The sequence below is a fragment of the Pantherophis guttatus genome, chromosome 1, assembly GCF_059756535.1.
Source record: "Pantherophis guttatus breed Tessera chromosome 1, ASM5975653v1, whole genome shotgun sequence".
NCBI lineage: Eukaryota > Metazoa > Chordata > Lepidosauria > Squamata > Colubridae > Pantherophis > Pantherophis guttatus.
In genome coordinates, this window is record NC_142063.1 from 221,025,008 (window position 1) to 221,046,438 (window position 21,431).

The 21,431-nt window shown below is 38.2% G+C and overlaps 1 protein-coding gene across 2 annotated transcripts in view; it reads right to left on the reverse strand.

Annotated features, from left to right (window-relative positions):
• CSMD1 (CUB and Sushi multiple domains 1) overlaps positions 1-21,431 on the reverse strand; it is a 1,102,994-nt gene that overhangs the window by 511,830 nt on the left and 569,733 nt on the right. For both annotated transcript variants that reach the window (XM_034436753.3, XM_034436752.3), the window contains exon 4: positions 7,561-7,755. In XM_034436753.3, the coding sequence (XP_034292644.2) occupies positions 7,561-7,755 (195 nt within the window). The remainder of the gene's footprint in view (positions 1-7,560; positions 7,756-21,431) is intronic.

Genomic DNA, 21,431 nt, shown 5'->3' on the forward strand with positions numbered 1-21,431 from the left:
GTCAATCTATAGTCAATTTATTTTACTTTTCATTGAATTGTGCTTTCCTATTCATGTCTCTTACATTCCATGTTTCCATTGTAATTTTGTCTTTTCAGCTTCGGATATATTTTTTCCTGCATGACAACATCAGCAACTAGATATCCCAAACACTTTAATCTATTTCAGAAATACAGAACACTACTGAACCATCCTGAGAAATTCTGCAGTAGCAGGTTAAGTGACTTCCCAACTGAGGAGACCATCACGTGACACTATCTCCTCCACCATTTTATATTTTCTGTTTCCTGGTGAAATGCAAGAGTAGTTTACCATTATTATTTTTTCCTATACAATGTGAAATGATGATTCTGCCATTGTCACTAAAGTGATCATCCTCCTTCCTCAGCTTCTTACTGTCCATTATAAGTGCCTGCGTGCTTTAGCAATAGCACTTAGACTTATATACTCATTCATAGTGATTTTACAGCCCTCTCTAAGTGGTTTACAGAGTCAGCATATTACCCTCAACAGTCTGGGTCCTCATTTTACCAACCTTAGATAGATGGAAGGCTGAGAACCTTGAGCTGGTCAGGATTGAACTGCTGTCAGTGGGCAGAGTCAGCCTGCAATATATGGCTCATAAGCTTTAGTTGGGAGAGTGGGATGACCTCCAGCTCTAAGGTAGCCCTGCTACTGATATACAGTCTTGGCATTTACTCCCAATGTTCTTCACTTATCCCTTCCAGGAATACACTATGAGGCGTCGTAGCAGTACCTGAGGTAAAAGGCTGAGCCTTTGTATCATTACATATAAAATAGACTTTCTTGCAAGAATGGGTGTTTATTTGCTTATTCAAGTAGCAATCACAGATGTAACCCTGCATTTATTGTGCAGTCTAGGTTTAAACAAATCAATAGATAAAACAGGGTGAGCAATTAAAGTCATTTTTATTTTAGTGGGAACCAGACATTGTTCCATTCCATTTCCATGTCAAGCAACGGACCACATTTAACAAACGGCTTAAGATTCCTTTTACTTCATTATACCACTGCATCTCTGATAGAAACATCATTATATTTTAAACATTATAGACTACAGAGACAATAATTAGATAGACCTGATGTTTCTTCCAATCCTGTCACTCTGCTCTTTGAAGATTTTATTTTTCCTTACCGCTCATAGCTAGCAATAGAAAAGACGCAATTAAAAACTTGAGTGTCATATTAGAAAGCTCTGCCAAGTGACATATTGTCATTTCCAGTCACATTATGTAAGGCTTATCAATTAAAGAAAATTGCAGCTTTAGACAGCTCCAAATGAACTATAAGCATACATTATTTAGTAACCCGTATTAAAAGTATCTGCAAAATAGCTAATGGACCTTTATTAGAAGGCATCTTATTCTAGAAATCTTTGGAAAAAGTTTATAAATTAGAGAATTTCTTTGCTCAGCAAGACCTAAAAGGAAAACAATCAGGGACACTTCAAAATATCTCGATGGTGCATTGTTTGTATTTGATTAGCCACTTATCGAAATTATGTTCTGCACTGACATTTTAAAGCATCCCATTACAGTCATTAAATTATATTTGATAGTGCCAAACTGACAATTTATTCAAGTCACAACATTTAGAAACAAGACATTGACTTATGCATCCAGGTAACAGTGCAACTTCAGGAAACTTACTCAGAACAATAATAACAACATTCAATGTTTGTTTTTAAAATGGAAGGAAAAATACTCACAGGGATCTGTAGGGAGAGGATTGGGAAATTGGGGTAGGGAATGATAGAAGTGCAAAATGTTTTAATTCAAATAATGCAACTTGCATCAGATATTGTGACAGAAATACCAAATTAAGCATACTTTGAGCAATGGACTCATGATACATGTGTCATCATTTTAATGACATTATGGCTTAGTATAGATACTGCTGAAAGGTTATACACTATCATCTTAAAGAAAGGTTCAGCTTAAGAAATGTTTATCATTCCATGGTTCTTTTGCACATTTTTCACTAATAGTGCATTACTGCATTACTCTGAGCCTTTGGTTTAGCGGGTTGTGCAAATCCAGCCAGTTCAAAAGCAATCTAAGCTATTGTGAGTTTACTAAATAAATTATGTTTAAACAGGCCATAGCTTAGCATGATACAGCTGGTCCCTGACTTAGAAACACAATCGGGACAATTTCCATTGCTTAAGCACGCTGGTTGTTTAGTGAATTGTGCCTGATTTTATGACCTTTTTTGCAATGATTGTTAAGTGAATTACTGAAGTTGTTAAGTGAACCACATGATTGTTAAGTGAATCTGGCTTCTCCATTGATTTTGTTTGTTGGAAACCGGCTGGTGAAGTTGCAAATGGCAATTACATGACCCTGCGATACTGTAACTATCATAAATACATGTTGGTTACCAACCGCCCAAATTTTGATCAGATGACTACGGTGATGCTGCAATGGTTGTAAGTGTGAGGACTGGTATAAGTCACTTTTTTCAGTGCCGTTGAAACTTCAAAAGGTTGCTAAATAAATAATTATAAATTGAGGACTACCTTATACAAATTGTTGTGGCCTGTCGGCCTGCGGCCCCTCCAGCAGCCAAATCAGAAGAGGAGGAGATGTGAGAGTCAGGGTCAGCATCAAGGCAACCTGAGAGCTCCAAGGAGGAAGAGGGAGTGGAGCTAGCAGAGAGAGAGAGACAGATCTGAGGGCTGACGGCAGAGGCTGACCGTCAGCCCTCAGGTGGAGAGTCAACAGTCCCCAGGTCTGAAGGTAGCTGTTGAGGAAGAGAAGGAACAGCTGGGTCCAGTGCCTGATGTGCGGATGTGCAGAAGGCAGAGGAGAGGAGAGCAGTAGAAATCTGTGGGCCAATCCTTGGGAAGGAAGAGCCACCACTGCTAGCAAAGTCCCACCCTAGCTCCGGGGATAAAAGGCAGGGGGCGGAGATGAATAGAGGTGGCAGACAACTATTCATCTTCTGGACAGACGGACTTGTTAGCCTGTGGTGAGAGAGAAACTTTTTGCCAGGGCTGCCAGGGGTTTCTAATAAAAGAATCTTTGAGTTAACTTCAGAGGGTTTGTCATGTTTAGGGAGCTGGATCAGAACACAAATAATGTATGTGAAGGGATACAAATATATTGAGGTTGCTATTGATAAGTGACCTAGAACAGTGGTGCTACTATGACAACATATCCACTAAATAGCTGCAAATTAGGGAGGAAGAAGACGGCACTGTTTTCCCTCCTATCTTTGTACACTCTTGAGGTGCACTCGGAGGCTCCAACTGGCGCAGAGTGCGGCCGCACGGGTGGTGATGGGAGCAACGTGGAGCTCCCATGTAACACCTCTCCTGCGCGAGCTGCACTGGCTCCCAGTGGTCTTCCGAGTGTGCTTCAAGGTTTTGGTTACTACCTTTAAAGCGCTCCATGGCTTAGGACCTGGTTATCTACAGGACCGCCTGCTACCACCAATAGCCTCCCACCGGCCAGTACGCTCCCATAGAGAGGGGCTCCTCCGGGTGCCATCAGCCAAACAATGTCGACTGGCAGCCCCTAGGGGGAAAGCCTTCTCTGTGGGGGCACCTACGATCTGGAACGAGCTCCCCCCGGAGATACGGAGGATCCCGGATCTTCGCACCTTCTGTCGCGCGCTTAAAACGTTTTTATTTCATCAAGCTGGCCTGGCCTAAATCTTCTCCTTTTTTAAATTTAAATTTTAAACACAAATTTTAATCTGTTTAATTATGGGGTATTTTAAAATTCAGCCTAAATTATTTAATTTGTTTTAATCTATTTTAAATTTTGTATCTCTGTGTTTTATCCTCTGGCTGTTCACCGCCCTGAGTCCTTCGGGAGAAAGGCGGTATAGAAATTTAATAAAATAAATAAAATAAATAAACTCTCAAAAGATACAAATATCTCTATGAAGAATAGAAGAAGCAAGCCACCACCAATACAAAGTGGCATAAACAATTCAGCCATTGCTAGAAAAGGGACGAACATCCAAATTCAGTTTACAGTGATTTGTTAGCCTGCCTATGAAACTTAAAATGGAAATGGAAATGGAGGGAGGGGCTGATTTCCAGAGGGCAAAGAGAAAGGGTAGCTTGGGAAGTCTGGAAAAGGCTCCTCCCTAGCGATTCCCAGAGTACAGTAGTTATGAATATAGTTGATTTGTGTGTTAAAATTCTAAGTATAAGTGAAGAAAAATAAAAGAAAGTACTCTTGAGTAACTCTGTGTGTCACCCTTGGTTCTTGGGCCCTGACAATATAGTTCAACTGATTACATTGAAAAAGTGTTCTAAACCATAATACATAGTTTATAAACAATAATTCAATATATCAGCTTACATAGTTGTATTAAAACTGAAGCAAACAGACCAATTTGTTAGGTTTATATGATATATGAATCCAGCCTTTGCTTGCATTCCCACACCCTATTAGGGAATAGTTTTAATCAAAGTTGATTACATATTTGTTTATCTGAAAATGATTTCCCCAAATAATTTCCCTTTAAAATGAAATGTCACCTTAAATTTTTTGAGAACATGATCAAGGAGACAAATTACATTGTTTCAAGTCTAATTTTAGCAGGGAGATCAGTTCAAATTCTGGAGATTTGGTTGTACGAATAAGTATAGTAAATAATAATGAACTGCATAACATAGACTATGAACACAGGAGCATCAGGGAGAATGTTGTAAAAATTCACATAAAAATCAACATGAATACAGAATGACAGAGGGGTTTTTTTATTTTATTTTATTTTTTGACACAAAAGCGAAGATATATCTGCTAACCTGATAGGGTTTTTTCCTCTCTTTTCTTACTTGTATATGTTTCAGGTGGGAAATGTCAGAAATTCGGAATCCCTTGATGGAACACCTTCATTTTGCATGATAATTAGAGCCACAAATGAGTCAACTATAGTTTTAACCAATGTGTGTGTTTAGTTTATGGTTCAATGTGTGAACCCAGAAACAGTATTAATCAAATAGTCGCAGTTTTATTAACCTGGACTATTAGACAAGCACAGTCACACTGGTCCTCTCTTTCTCTCTCTTTTAAACACAGACACACATACTCAATATTTATAGTAGGGCAACTTCTGAGAGCCAAGAGTTTGGGAAATAGCTTTTCTCAGTTTTGATATTTTAACTCATATTTCTGTCTTGCAAATTCTATGTAAATTCAGTCAAGTGCTTTATAATAAGAAATGTTTCTGAAACATTAAGCAAAATGATGGCAAAATTAGCAATTTTCTAATCTTCATAAAATTATCTTGATTCTTAACGGTCAGCAGAAAGTGCAATAGCCTGTTGCCCAAAGCACAAGGAAGTATACTAGACAAGAGTTGCCTTTAAATGAAATGAAGCAAATTGAATTTAACTATTTTAGTTTTTCAGTGATATTAGTTGAACATTAGGCTTCAGTTCTAAGCACACCACTTGCTTAGTTTTGGTTAAAGATAATTATGTGGCACAAATCTAGGATTTTGACTTGACTGTTAATTTGATTCTTGCATTATCTCAAAATTTACACTGTTTTCAGTCTAACCTCATATTTTTCCATTCAAACATATATGCTCACCATATCCACTCAGAAAATAGGTATCTGAGTTTATCATCGTTGCAAAAAAAAGAAAAAAGAAAAAGAAAGAAAAGAAAAGAAAAGAAAAGAAAAGAAAAGAAAAGAAAAGAAAAGAAAAGAAAAGAAAGGAATATTGTATTTAAACAATGTGACTTGGCTTCCAACTTTTATGATTAAATGAACTTGCTTATAACTAGAGCCACAGAGTTTGCTAAACTCCGTTCTTCATTATTAACAGCAATCTTATCATTCAAATTAACACTAGAACTAAATTTATTTTTTTGTAAATTATTTTTGGAAGGAAAAGCATAATGGTTAAGGACTTTAAGATCCTATTTAATGATGAACTCCTGTAGGAATTGTATACTGGTGCTGTGGGGGCTGAGCTCATATGCTTCATGGCAGATGCCTCAAATGTCTTAATATTGTACGAAATTATAATTGTTTTCTTTCATGTTTTTCTGATGTGTTAAGCTTCTGTGGATTGAAAGCGTTGCAGTACCGTCTCTTTAAGCATCTTCAGACCACCGAGCAACACCCATATATATCGTGACTTGTTGGAGAGTAGATTTAAAAAAAAAAAAATCTCACTATGAAAAAGAATCACAACAGGGAAAAAAAGGAAGATGGATGGTTTGTGTGTTTGTTTGCCAAAGTCAGTGGTGATATCCAATTTTTTTTACTACCGGTTCTGTGAGCGTGGCTTGGTGGGCATGGGGTGGCTTGGTGGGCGTGAGAAGGCTTTTCTCCTTGATCTCACTGACCAAATTTCCTTGGCTAATGGAGTCCAAAGAAGGCCTCTTCTGCTAGTGCAAACCAATCCCATTGGGGCAAGATGATATCCCAGATATCCTGGTCTCATGCTAGCAAGGACTTTAAGGTACTAATAAGCACCTTGTATTGGACACAGAAACAAACTGGCAACAAATGCAGTTCTGTGGTGCTACATGTGCCACCTTCAGTGTCTCCGGGACTGTCTATGCATGGTTACCAGGCAGATGTTGCTTTAGGTACTTCCCTACTGACCATCTAGAGAGAGAAAAGAGGCAATAGTAAAGCCATTTGTTCTGCATTTTAGGAACTCAGTCCTTAGGATTGGGGTATCCATATGTGCAAAAAGCCAGCAGCCACGTGGAGGAAATCAAAGTATTTAAGTGGAGTACCATTGGGATGAAAAAAAAAAAACATTGGGATGGCTGGTTATTTTTTTCCAGTAAGACACGATTGGACTCCATAAGGGCTCTCTTGTGACACATAAGTGCCCTCTTTTGCATTAGTGCTCACCTATTTCTACCTCTGAGGACTTGATGGGGAAATTTGGAGAAATAGGGAACTGCATCTATTCAATTGATTATATATTATTGTGTTTCATTTTCTAAAATGTTCATATTCCTTAAGGTCATTGCAAAACTTTCAGACATTCAGACCAAAAGATCCAGCTACTTGAAGATAATTTGGGATTCAAATAAGAACCACTGCAGAACAGGACCCCAGAGGAAAGCATGCCAGCTTATTATCAGGGCCATGAATACTTTTTTCCCAGTGAAAGGATCAATCATTTGTCTCATAGCTGGCCATATAAAATACAATGTCCAAACTCTTCCCTGTTTTGTTCCTTTTCCTGTTGCCTGTTCTTCCAACTCAATTCATACTATATTTTCATCTAGCTTCCTTATGCTGAACTGTTCAAAATTGGAATTGATTTGGGTATAAATGAGTTGGTTTAGATTGGGAAGTGGATACTCCCATTAAAAGAGTAACATCTGTTCTAAAAGCACAACATTTTGTGTTTTATTCAGCAGAGATTATCACAAGCACCTGGTTGTAGCTGTGCTCATTTATGGTGGGAACACCATATGGGCATGTATTTGTCCTGGCTCAGTGTATGCTAGCTCAGTGACAATGAAGGAATGTCAGCAGAATGTTTATTATGTCGTTGGTTCACATCTCCACAACAAGGTTTGTGCTATTTTTAAAGCCTTACCTCTGCAAAATGGCACTGGGAAATCCCATGATGCTCCATTTCCAGGACTCATGAAACATGTCAGCACAGCATGACCTTCCAGGATATAGCCTGCAATGCAACTGTATCGAATTTTATCTCCAATATTGAATCTTGTGCCATGAAGAATGCCTTTAGGTATTTCCCCAGGGTTGCCACAGGTATGGCTGGGTAGCACTATTAGGAAGAGAGAGAGAAAGAGAGAGAAGAAGATTTAGCACAATAGAATGTTCCCAATAAATTTTCATTGACAAGGATTTCTTGTATAAGTCTCTTTTTTTTCTTTGCTTCTCTGCTTTCATTTAGAGCAAATAAATTTCAATTAAAACGTCAAAAATTATCATGCCAAATCTAAATCTGTAATATATAGTTTTCCTGAATTTTATACTTGAGAAAGTATGTTAGTTGTTTCAGCTATTTGCCACCTTTGTATTGCAGCATGCATACAATTGATGCATTTCTATAAAAAAAATCAATTGGAGTTTGGCTATTTGCTTCAATCTGATACGGCCAGGATACAATGGTATTTATCTTACTATGTAACATTTAATAGAGCAGTTTGCAAACAGAATTGCCTAAGAAGATTGACTGGCATATGAGGTCAAGTAAGAGATCAGCCTGAAGCAAAAATCACCATCAACCATTTAAGTTTCCCCCATATAAGCTACAGTGAAATGATAGGGATTTGGGAAGGCAGAGGTTTAATTTGGAACTATTTACATGGAAGCTTCAGAGGATTATAGTACTTGGCTAACTTGTTCAGACCCACAAACTAAGAAAGATTAGGAAGTGTGTATATATGGAAAGAAAAACATCAAGAAAGTCCACAGTTGTTGGCTAGACTACTATATCTTATAGGCCCAATTATAAAATAAGGAGTTAATTTTGTTCTTTATCAGACTTCCTATGATGATCTGGAACACAATCATACCTACATGTAATTATGATTGTTCTATATGGCAATAGAAGTGGATCTGATTTTCTTATATATCATGGGTTGCGGTTGGAGAATGATATTTTTATTAAGGCAAATCCTGTAAAGACCTTACAGGAGTTGCCTTAACAACAACTGGGTTTTCCTTGTTCAGAATCAGATGATCAAGCTTTGTTCTCCTCCCATCTCCATTTGAACGGAAAGTGACCCAGGAAAAGGGCGGTGTCATCTGACATCAATTAAAATCAAAGCACATTAATCAGACTGTGTATTTCCATGTACTATGCAAATAAATTCTATCAAGCGGCCATGCATGTTTGGCATACTCATTTATTGGTTTACAAAAAGCACTTCAGTGATAAATTCCGCTTCCATATGGTTAATACCAACTCAGCAGTAGATTCAGATGATTAGAAAAGAAATTTTCCTCAAAAATGCTTAGATGTATCAAAGTCCCATGTATTTAGAAAAACAAAATTTCCTTTCTAAAGATGTTTGGCAATCTTAATTTTCTCCTTTTCTAACTCATTTGTTTGCTAATCCTGGTTACCAAATGCACCCAACACTTTACTACCCTCTGATCAACCAAATCTACAGTCCTCTGTCCTATTACAGGCTGGTTGGTTTGCTTTAAGTTCCAATCAGTGGTGAAATGTAAAATTTGTTGCTACCAGTTCTGTGGGCATAGCTTGGTGGGGCAGTAATGTGACTGGGTGGGCGTGGCCACCTTTTTTTTTTTTTACTTTTAAAAGCATTTTTTCTACAACCTCTTCGGCCAAAGAGGTTGTAGAAAAAAATGCTTTTAAAAGGCTCTGACGATCCTAGCTGAGTTGCCTGATCGTCAGAGCCTTCGGTAGAAAAAATGTTTTTAAAATGCTCTGACGATCCCAGCTGAGCCACACGATCATCAGAGCCTTTTTTTTTTTTTACTTTTAAAAGCATTTTTTCAGCCGAAGTAAAAATGCTTTTAAAAGTAAAAAAAAAAAGAGGCTCTGATGATCACACGGCTCAGCTGGACATGGCCAAGGATTTTTGTTACCGGTTTTCTGAACCACCCGCCACCATCGCTACCGGATCAGGTGATCTGGTCCGAACCGGGAGCATTTCACCCCTGGTTCCAATCCTTCGGCATTATCCTTGTTTCATTCTAAAAGGATTTTGGGCATGTAGAATATCAAATATTATAGAAGGAACAAGCAGGTAGGAAATATGGAAATTAAAATCCAGGTCTTTGCATTCTCCAAGTCCATAACAGTAATGGGATTGGATTGTCCTGGAAAACCCTTTTTGATTCCTTCTCATGCATTCATTTATAACTATACCTGGAACTCGCATCTTTAGGACAATTCTTTTTATATATATTCAATTTTTTGCATTATTCTATATAAAAGTAAAGGCTGAATGCACATTTCAAATTTTGCATAATCATAGTAGTCCATAACTGTCAGAAAAATGATATCAATTACTTGCATCGCTGTCTATGTAATAATGATTTACCTTTAAATTACAAATGGATCAGCCAATTTTGATTTAACAAGATTTTGATATATCTTTCAAATACCACTTTCAAGTTTGCTATCAAAATCCTACGTGAAATTCACATTAACTTCAGAGATTACAACAAGAAAAGAGATACCTAGCTAAACACTGTACAACCAAACCATAAAATTGTTTGGGAGAAAAAACAAAACACAACACATTGGCATGAAATGCACAGTATAGTGAAACTGGTGGCAGCATCTTTTGCCTATATTTCAGATCTTATTAGGAAAGCCTAATTTAAAGAGACAATTTCGAATGCATTAAAAAAAAATCTGAAGCAAAAATGCCATTATGCTGTATCATAATGCAGTTTCATCACAAGGTTGCTTCTGCAACTACTGTTTGTATAAGTCAGCTACCAAACTCTTCAGCATGCAGAGTTCATTAATCAAAGAAGCCAGGCCTTTCTATCAGGTATACCATGAAACAACTTTTTCTTTTAACTATTACATGAATTTTTACAAAGCTACCAAAGATGTAAAAATGTTGTCTTTGGACAAAACTTGTTATAACTGCATCTTAAGCAGACCATTCAATCTATATGGAGCATTGTTGCTCAAACTTGACAATTTTAAGAGGCGTGCTTCTTAAAGAAGGAATTCTGGAAACTGAAGTCCACACATCTTTAAATGGCCTGAAATTACTGTTGCAAATGGTTACTCTCATTAATAATAGGAACTATTATTTCATAACGGTATTACATTTTTTCTACAGGACATTTTCAAATAAGCTGTATGCCTATCCCAGTCTGGTTTTCTATGTATTGCCTTTTCACATTGTTATCCTTGTTGGATTTCCATCAGTCTTTTCCTCACTTCCTGTGTACCATATTTGTTACCACCTTCTCAATTCCCCTCCTTTCTCTTGTTCTCCCCAAATAGTACTCCCCATGCTTTTCTCCTCATGTAGGCAAAGACACAATCTTTTAAGTATTGGAATGCAGGTAAAGGAAGAGTGGGAAATTCTTCAGAAGCTCTTTTGATAGAGCAAGTGAGATAGGAGTGTTTACCAATGGATGGAAGACACTGTGAAAAGATCTATCTATGAATCAGGCCAAGTATAAATGTACAGATGAGTTGGCATATATTGTAAGTTACAGAAAAGAAAACATGGATATATGGCAAAGGGTCTGGTTACTTGAAGGTCCACCTGTCTGCCATAATATCTGCCTGGTTGATTGAATCCTGTAGGGTTGGCATGCTTTGCATTCCTTCAAGGTGTCTCTGAAGGATCTTTCTCTGTAGCAGCATCTGCCCTCTGGAAAAAAGATGTCCCCAAAATCTGCTGTTGTTTAGAAGAGCTGTAGGCCTTCATGAAGACCTTTGGTGAAAGAGGGTAAGATCTGCAAGTTTAAATCCTCCTGTTCCTCCTGCTACTCTTCCTCCTCCTCCTCCTCCTCCTCTATGACCATACCTTTAACACCATCAAACATCAACATCTGTCTATCCCAGGTCTTTGGAAAAGTTTTGATACTGGATAAAGATGCCGGGTCCAGTGTAAACAACATCTCCATCTTTAGCCTCTATGAGATATAATTATTCTCATTAAAAGGAAATCCTCCTCCCAATTCTGTAGCCGATAACATTTGTCTTTACAGGCCAATTGTCCTCAACTTCCCTCAGATTCATGAAGAAACTTTAACCTAAGAGAAACTACTGGTGTTTCAGGGCGCATCTGGGCCCATAACCTATTGGGGAATTGTACAGTGGCTGTTTAAAGGTAGTCAGAGACACTGAACTTGTAGTTTTATATAAATAAATATATTTTACATGTTTTTCTATCAAGACACCTGGTCTACCTCAGCATGTGGGAGGGAGATACTGCATCCCTTTTGCCATTCAGCTCCAATCCAGGAGCCCTCAAGCAGTCACATTCAAGGCAAACCATTTTATACCAAATTTATATTTTGCTGATAAAGAAATAAAGGGAGACTAGTATAGATCTATTTCAAGCTATTTAGCTCTCATCAGCTAGCCATACCCTTACTTGGATTTGAACTTGGGCTGCCTGCACGTTAGGCAGTTGTATTAACCTCTGAGCCACAAGTTCTTCTCCCTTCATCAGCTTGAGCCAGGGGAGAGATTATGGGGAGCAGTATGGTCCCTCCCACATGCTGGGGTAGACCAGGTGTCTCGATAGAAAAACACTTAATCTCTCCCCTGGCTCAAGATGATGAAGGGAGGAGAACTTGTGGCTCAGAGGTTAATACAACTGCCTAACATGCAGGCAGCCCAAGTTCAAATCTAAGTAAGGGTATAGCTAGATGATGAGAGCTAAATAGTTTGAAATAGATCTATACTAGTCTCCCTTTATTTCTTTATTAGCAAAATATAAATTTTATACACACACATCAAACTAGATAGTCAGGCAAACAAGAGCATCATGAGGTAAATCACATAGCACACAAGGCACACAGAAGAAAAAAGGGAGGAAAAAAGGGAAACTCCCTCTCCACACCCAGACCAACCAATCACAGAGCAGATTGCCTCATGTAGGAGTCAGCAGTCTGGTAACAATCAACCACAACTGTGTGTTCTGGCTCACTGCGCCAACCCCACTGCTCCAGCTACTAAATTTAAATATCTTCTTCTTCATCATCATCATCATCATCATCTATTATCGTACCTTTAACACCATCAAATATCAATATTTGCCTATCCCAGATCTTTGGGAAAGTTTTGAAGGTGAATAAAAATGCTAGATCCATTCTAAACAACTGGCCGACTGTGAGACCAACCACAATAATAATAAACTATCTCCTTCCAACACTCACTTTCTCACTTTAAATCATCTCTCTCATACTTTTTCTCTTTTTTTTCTTTTTTAGATTCTTTTAAAGAGAAAAGGAGAGTGATAAAATGATGGATATTCTTCTCTGATCCCTGACTGATTGTTCCCATATGAACACAGCTGTTGACAGAGAAAAAAAAATCTCTATCTGACGAAGTTTAAGGCTAGACAGCATGAGAGATTTTAAGTTTAATTTCAAAAAATGGAATTGTTCACATGATACAATTACCTGTCAAGATCAAACATGATTAGTTTATTTAACTGCTTTTCAGAAAACATTGAAACAATATTTAAGTTGGTATGCAGGACCAGCTGTGCAATCTCAGATTTGAAATAAAAATGTATTATGATGGACATATCATACAGCTGTACAGCACAGGCAAATATTTCATTACCCAAGCCACATCTGATTCATGGCATAAGTACATTTCAATAGATGTATTTCAGTAGAATTTTAGGGGTATGCAACATAGGTTGAGATTTATTAAATAATTAAAAAACCAGGTTTTTGAAGAACTTTGAAGATTTATTGCAAGCACAGACCTCACCTGTCCTTATTTAAACATGCAATTTCTTTAGAAGAATATATGATTTATTCATTCTTCTGAATGAAATGAAAGCATTTTATGGCAGTGATTTTCTGCTGTGAAATAAGTTGTTTAATGGTGCTTTATCTTTATTATCTTTAATGCAACATTTATCTTTAAAATCTTGAATTATAAAGGTAATTTTGAATTAATTGAGATGATATCATAAAAATGGTTAAGCCAAAATAAGAAAGGAATCCTATATAAAAAAATACTGTATATTTGGAAATTATGAATAAATCAAGCACAGTGCATTTTAGTCCATAATGTGTTTTACTGGTTCCTCTGTAATTATAACCTCCAAGATCCCAACTAACTGGACTTGGAAACATGCAGATTCCTAACCTGACAGGGTTTTTTTTTCTTTTAACGATCCTGTAATCCCTTTATTTGGGGTGGAGTCGGGGCGCCTGAATGGAGCTTGAGTGTTTACTGACTGGATACCCTTCCTGATGCCTGTGCAGAGTTTGCAGCAGACAATTACTCATTGTGTCCAGAGAGTATCTGCCGCCACCTAGGATTGAACTCACGGCCTCTTGATTGTGAGGCGAGAGCTCCACCTCTAAGCCACCACACTGCTCCCATCCCTAACCTGACAGTAACCTTGAGATTTCAAGATAAATAGTCTTTTATGGACCTGACCATAGATGTATTCAATCCTCTTTTATTATGGGAATTGCTTAGAAAAATCTAAGTTAGTGGACAGCTCTTGCAATAACTAGTTAACTATGAATTCCATGAAGCACTTTTGCTTGTTTGTTCCAAATCTGCATCCCAACAACTTCACTTCTATAAAGAAACTGGATATTATTGACTAATGCTTGTTCCTCTATGTGCTTCATTTAAACTATCATCTCTTGGCTGCAAACATCTGGCACTGGATGGCAGTAAAGAGCTGTCCAGCCTCTAATTTCCTGGATCTCCACAATCCCTTTTTTAAAAAACTGGCATCACATTGGCTACCATCCAGTCCTTTGGCACTGAGCCCAACCTGAGACACAAGTTACATATTTTTGCTAGAGGTCAATAATCTTACACTTGAGATCTTTAAGAACTCTCCAGAGGATGGCATCAGGTCGGCAAAGATGTCCTGGAATATTTCCTCTAATTTGCTTTACAGTCTTTTTACCAATTCACTCCCTGAGAAGTCAATACAGGCTTGGGAATCTTCCTTACAGATGAGGCAGGAAATAGAGAGAATCCCTTCTATTTCTCTGCAAGGTGTATTTCTCCTCCACTATTATATCCCTTTTGCTCTTTTATTTTTAATGGCCCAAGTATTTTCTCTAATTGGTTTTCTTCTTTTAATTTGCTCAGGCAACTTCTTTATATTTGAGGAGGTCCTTGGAGCTCTCTGAGCTTGGTTGTTGTTGTTGTTGTTGTTTGCAGATGTTTCATTACCCAAACTAGGTAAAATAATTTTTAAAAAGTAAGATTTCCCTGTCAGTTGTGTTTGACTCTAGGGTGAGATGCTTATCTCTTGGCGAGGGAGCCAGCATTGTCCAAAGACAATTTCTGTATTCATGTGGCCAGCATAGCTATATGCCAAAGGTACACAGAATGCTGTTACCTTCCTACAAAAGTGGGACCTATTTATCTATTTTGCATGTTTTCAAACTGTTAGGTGAGCAGGAAACAAAAGCAAAGGAGATGTCAAAAGAGAAAGTCTGGATGCTAACTTCTCTTTTACATTTGTGTTATCTCAGAAGGGAAATGGCGCTAAGAGAGACTGTAACTACAGATAGTCCTTGATTTACAAGCATTCATTTAGTGGTTGTTGGAAGTTACGACAACACTACTGGTTTTCACACTTACAACCATTGCAGCATTCCCATGGTCACGTGTTCAAGATTCAGACACTTGGCAACTGACTCATATTTATGATGGTTGCATTTCCTGGGGTTACGTGATCACCTTTTGCAACCTTCTGACAAGCAAAGTTAATGGAGAAGCCAGATTCACTTAACAATCATGTTACTAACATAACAACTGCAGAGATTCACTTAAGAACTGTGGCAAGAAAGGTCACAAAATGGGGCAAAACTCAACTGTCTTGCTTAGCAACAGACATTGTGGGCTCATTTGAGGTCATTTGTCAAGGACTACCTGTATTTTAAACTAATCCAGGTCTCCAGGGCAAGATGATAGCATGCCAGGGTAGTGAAGGAAATAGTGGAGATGAATACAGAATTGTCCTCAAGAATAATGAGGGATCCTGGCCAAATACTAGAAGACTGAAGGACAATAACATGAGAAACCACAGATAGGTCAGCTTGACATCTGCATTGAACATGGCCTTCAAACAGATTGTCAAGGACCACGTTTGTGAGCATTTGGATAAACATGCTACAATCCAAAGGCATCAGGGCAAGGTGGCCACAAATAAATCATACCAAACTAACCTTCTCCTATTCTTTGGGAGAGCTATGGGCAAAATAGATAGGCCAGGGACAATATATTTTCGCCCTCACCAAAGTCTGTCATGGGAAAATAGAATGATATTACTGTTAGAGGAATAGAGGTTGAATCAGCGCACCTGAGGAATATCACCAGAGGGAAGGACTGCCCTAGAATGACACAAGGATCTATCCTGGGTCTTGTGTTTTTCACCATGGGTAGCAATCATTTGGGCCAAGGAATTATGGCCATGTTTAATAAGTCTGTAGAGCACACAAAGTTGAGAAGAATGGGTAATACTTTAAAAGAGACAAAAGACTTAAAAAGTTCGAGAAAGGTGTCTCAACAGTGGGCTGAAATCAATATGAATGGTAGATTGGAACAGGACAGAATTGAGACTGCCATATATAGGAAGGGATGCTTAATCCTCCTCTAAATAAGTTAAATATTGATCACTTAAACATATTAATCTTCTATACCAGGGGTGTCAAACTCAAGGCCCAGGAGCCAGATCTGGTCCATGGGGTTCTTAGATCTGGCCCACGGGAAACAGCGAAGGACCGGCCCGCGGTGCTCCCGCCAGTGAAAATGGAGCTAGGAAGTGGCACCCGCAGCCCTCCCAAGTTCCGTTTTCTCTGGCAGAGGGTTTCAGGAGACCATCACAGCCAAAAACAGAGCTCAGGAGCCCATTTTCACTGGCAGAGAGCTCAGGCCACCACAGGCGCCCCCAACATGAGTGATGTCGAGCTGGCCATGCCCATCCTAGCCCCCCGAGGTCAAACACAATTGTGATGCAGCCCTCAATGAAATCAAATTTGATACCCCTGCACTAGACGTACTGAGTGTAATTCAGAGCAGGTTACTAACTCTAGGGTAAAAGGCACATTATATTATATAAGGCAGTTATGCATTACATATTGATTAGATTGTACAATATGCAAAGTAATTTCAATGCAACCAAGCAAATATGGCTTAAGCCATTTCCAGGCCCAAGGGATAAAATTCCTAAGCAGAGTAAGAGGCTGAGAAGAAATGGAATACCCTGTTTTCCCCAAAATAAGACATCCCCTGATAATAAGCCCAATCGGGCTTTTGAGCGCATGGCAATAAGGCCAAGCACTTATTTCAGGGTTCAAAAAAATATAAGACAGGGTCTTATTTTCAGGAAAACATGGTATAATTAAAGGAACAATGGTACTGTGAAGTTTTAGAAAGATGCCCTAATTAATTCATGAGCCATGAGCCAAACTTCAAAAGAAATATAGCCTTTTATTAGGAGCACCATTTCGGCAATATTCGGTGCAGTTAGAACTTATCCCATGTAGATTTACGGTCCCCTATGACCCTGTCTCACCCCTCCTCCCTGGCCATGTCATAAATCACAGTCTCCAATTAAGCACTTTGGCTGGCTGTGAAACCCAACACTCTCCTACTGATTGCGGTAAGAAAGCATCTGTGGAATGTAGTTTCAGTTAGGGAAATCAATCAGCTCCATCAGTTCTCCCTCCCTCCTGCTTGAAATGGCAACTTGAAAGATTTGCAAGTTGACAGGTACTTTACAGAGGTTGTTTGGTTGCTGCAGTGCCACTATAAATTTATAATACAGGTAGTCCTCACTTTACAACCACAATTGAGCCCAGAATTTCCCAGACCTTTTTTGCCACAGCTGTTAAGTGAATGACATGGTCATTAAATGACTCTAACTTCCACCATTGACTTTACTTTTCTCAAGCCAGCTGGGTAGGTTACCTATGGGGATCACATGACCCTGGAACAGTGCAACTGTCATAAATACATGATGGTTACCAAGTGGCTAGCATTTTGATCACATGGACCATGGAGATGCTGTGATGGTCGTAAGTATGGATACCAGTCATAAATCTATTTTTTTCAGTGCTGTTATAACTTCAGGCGGTCATTAAACAAATGGTTGTAAGTCAAGGACTATACATACTGTAGGTACTGATACAGGTAACAGTGCAAGCTCAAATGTGCATCTGCCATTCAAAGATCTTAGCTGGTAAAGTTTTTTTCAGAAATAATAGTAGAATGGCTGGTCCTACATCTCAGATATTTTGTTCACAATGGAATGGAATACAGAATAAACACATTTTAATTTTTATCACATCAATAGCCTAAGAAGTATTTGCATTCGTTCAGCTGTTCTGACACTTGCAACCATCATCAACATATTATGCCGGTACTTTGTTTGCAGAATTACAGATCTTTTTTTTCTCCCCAATCACAAAATAAAGTCTCTGTATTTTTCTTTGCCATTTTGTCAATGCTGCAGTGTGAACAAATACTGGGAAATCTTAAAAGAAGAACACTGCCTTGACTTTTATTATTTTAAGGACTACGGTTCATGAGTTCTGTTCTTTTCCAGTTCTTTCATCTATATAATTACCCTTTCAGTCCCACCCCATGCAATTTCCCCATCTATATTCTTAGCTGCATTGCATTGTGAGGATTTTAGCCCACCTACACCTTTTTTTGTGTGTGTGATAGTTCACAAATGAGGGCTTTGGGAAGCTTTCCTTGGAAATAATAAAACTACTGTGCAGGTGTTGGCTTTTCATTCGAGCTATCTCCTGGGCTCTCTCTTCATCGCTGTACAGTCCTCCAGAGATAGAAGTTGGTCATAAGAGTTGAGCAAAAACACACGAAAAGTTTTTGCCTGTCATTGGAACGCAATTTCAATTTCCTTATGCAAATCAAGAAAGTAGGGCATGAGACACTGGAAGAACAGGTGTTTGGATTTCATTATGTCCTACAGCAGGGATGTCAAACTCGTGGCCTGTGGGCCGGATGCATCACGCATTGGCCACATCCACCTGTTTTAGCAAAGGGGGGGAAGTCACAATACGTCATGTGATGACATTGTGATGACACGAGTTTGACACCCCTGACCTACAACGTAAGAAACTGAGAACATCTTCTCCACAGCACAAGAATTATAGATACAAGGGATATAGCAGAAGAAACTGAGAACTTCTTCTAGAGCACAAGGGTTTACTGAACCACTTCAGACATTCACCAAACTAATTCTACCCTTTAGAGGAACCAGATGTTGTCTCACATCTCTTGGTGAGAATTCAAAGGCAGAAGCTCTGCACTTACCCATTCCAGGTTGATGTTCTATGCAATGAGCAAAGCTAACCCTTCTGGCTGTTGATATTCTTTTAAGAGATGGACAAGTATGTAATACTTGATTCTCCTTCTGGCACTTAGATAGAAAAGATAATTTTCATTTAATAATGTTCTCTTTAGGAAGGATCACAGTCAGGGTTTTTCTTCCTTCAAAATGTGAAACTTTGCTGATCTATAATGATCATCTGTGTCCTTTGTGTAAGGCCACTTAGAACTGCTTTGTCTTGTCTCTACCTTCTTATCTATCTTGTCCTCGACTTACGACCACAATTGAGGCTAAAATTTCCACTGCTAAGCAAGACAGTTGTTAAGTGAATTTTGCCCCCATTTTTACTATCTTTCCTGCCACAGTTGTTAAGGGAATCACTGCAGTTGTTAAGTTAGGAAAATGGTTGCTAAGTGAATCTGGCTTCCCCATTGACTTTGCTTGTCAAATGACCTCCAAAGATGATCACGTGACCCTTAGACACTGCAGCTGTTGTAAATACATACCAGTTGCCAAGCATGCAAATTTTGATCACTCAACTATGGGGATGTTACAATGGACAGAAACGTGAAAAAATGGTCATAAGTCATTTTTTTCAATGCTGTTGCAACTTTGAATGGTCACTAAACAAATAGTTGTTAGTCAAGGATTACATGTACAGGTATATGAGTTGTACTCTTTCAGGGATAGTAGAAGTTAAAGTGCTTAATTCCCGCCCCTCCTCTTCTTTGACAGTTGCTGCACAGAAAACATGATACCTCTTCTTCTTTTAATGACCCTATAATCCATTGCAGGATGGAGTCTGGGCAACTGAATGGAGCTAGCAGAATGTTTTAATGGCTGGATGTCCTTCCCATTGCCAATGCAGAGTTTTGTTCAACAGATATATTCTCAATGTGCCCAGAGACAGAAATATCTACCACCACCTAGGATCAAACTCACAGCCTCCTGATTGTGAAGCGAGAGCTCCACCACTAGAGAAAACATGATACATGTTGCAGCAAAATTATAGGGACTGGCTATAAACAACAATAACAAAACAAAATGTATAAAGAAATCCAGCATAGATCCTATCATTGTCAGGGAAGCAAATGAAAGAGAGCCAACTCATATATCACCAATTAATCTACAACCAATCTAGAACCAATGAACTGAAAACAATTTGCTCCCAAATGACTATATGTGTCTTCTGAATTCCCATTGAATTCCCCTTTGTATTCTCAAGACTATGAGAACAATTTAAAAAACACCTTTATCTGATATAGATATTACGGAGTTTGAAGGCATGAAAAATTGAAGGCACAAAATTGAGATCACCAGAATAGGAATACAAAAGACAAATCAAGAAAAGGATCTGGATATGGACATGGAACAACTGTCACAAAAAATCCTGATGATGCCTCTTTATTTATAACAAAGTAGGCTGGTGAAAGATCAAATCCCGCAATGTCATAGGAAGGATTTAAAAGTCAAGATTGTGCAGAGCAAAAAGAAGGATATAACATTGGACTATTTGCCCAGAGATAAAATATTTGTTTGATATTTCTGAAAACTCCTAAGGGGCTTTTAGATGAACCAGGATTGAAAAGATGATGATTTCCAGATAACATATAGATAAGTTAGCTTATGGGAAGAAGAATAACTTATTATTATTATTTGCAACTTTAAAAGAGGCTGAAAAGTTAGTATATTGATTTATGTTAGGTATGATGAAATTTGGAAACCACTTCTTTTTTATTGTCTTTGTTGACTTGTTCTTCTCTTTATTTTTGTTGACTTTTTTCTTCTTTTTCTTTTTCTTCTGCACTTTCTATTTTTTTTAGTTTTGTTTCTATTAGTATTTACTGTTTATTAAAAACTTTACTACAATTTTTTTTAAAAAAAAAACATATTTATTCAAAGATTAGTTTCCCCTCCACCCAAATAAATGTGTGGGAATTAAGGAGATGGTCATATCCTTGTCATCTTATCACCGATAAGACTTGAAGCTGCTGATAAGAATTGAAGCTGTTGAAAAGAAGGGAAGGTGATAAATGTGCTAATGACTGCAAACTTCCTTGCTGAAAAGCATGAATTCCTGAAGATAAGCCAAGGCTTGGGGAAGATTACTTGCCTGGAGAATTTTGTTGTTTGTTTTAATACTTACTCCAGGCTGCTTTCTTTTATTTTTGATCCTTCCCAGATTATCTCTTCCCTTCCCCTCATTTCCATACAGTTTTTATCTGGCCTTTTTCTTTATCTTCCCTTCTCTATCTCATTTTCTGTTTCCTTCTTTACCATTTATCCTGGATAGGATAGGAGAAAATCTACCTGTGTAGTATATATTTACATATTTCTCTGCATGAGCGAAAATGGTTGATATATGAGTGATATAATTTTAAGAAATAGAGTAGCTTTACAAGATATGCTCATGCAAACACACACACACACACACACACACACACACACATACAGTTGCATGTTGAAG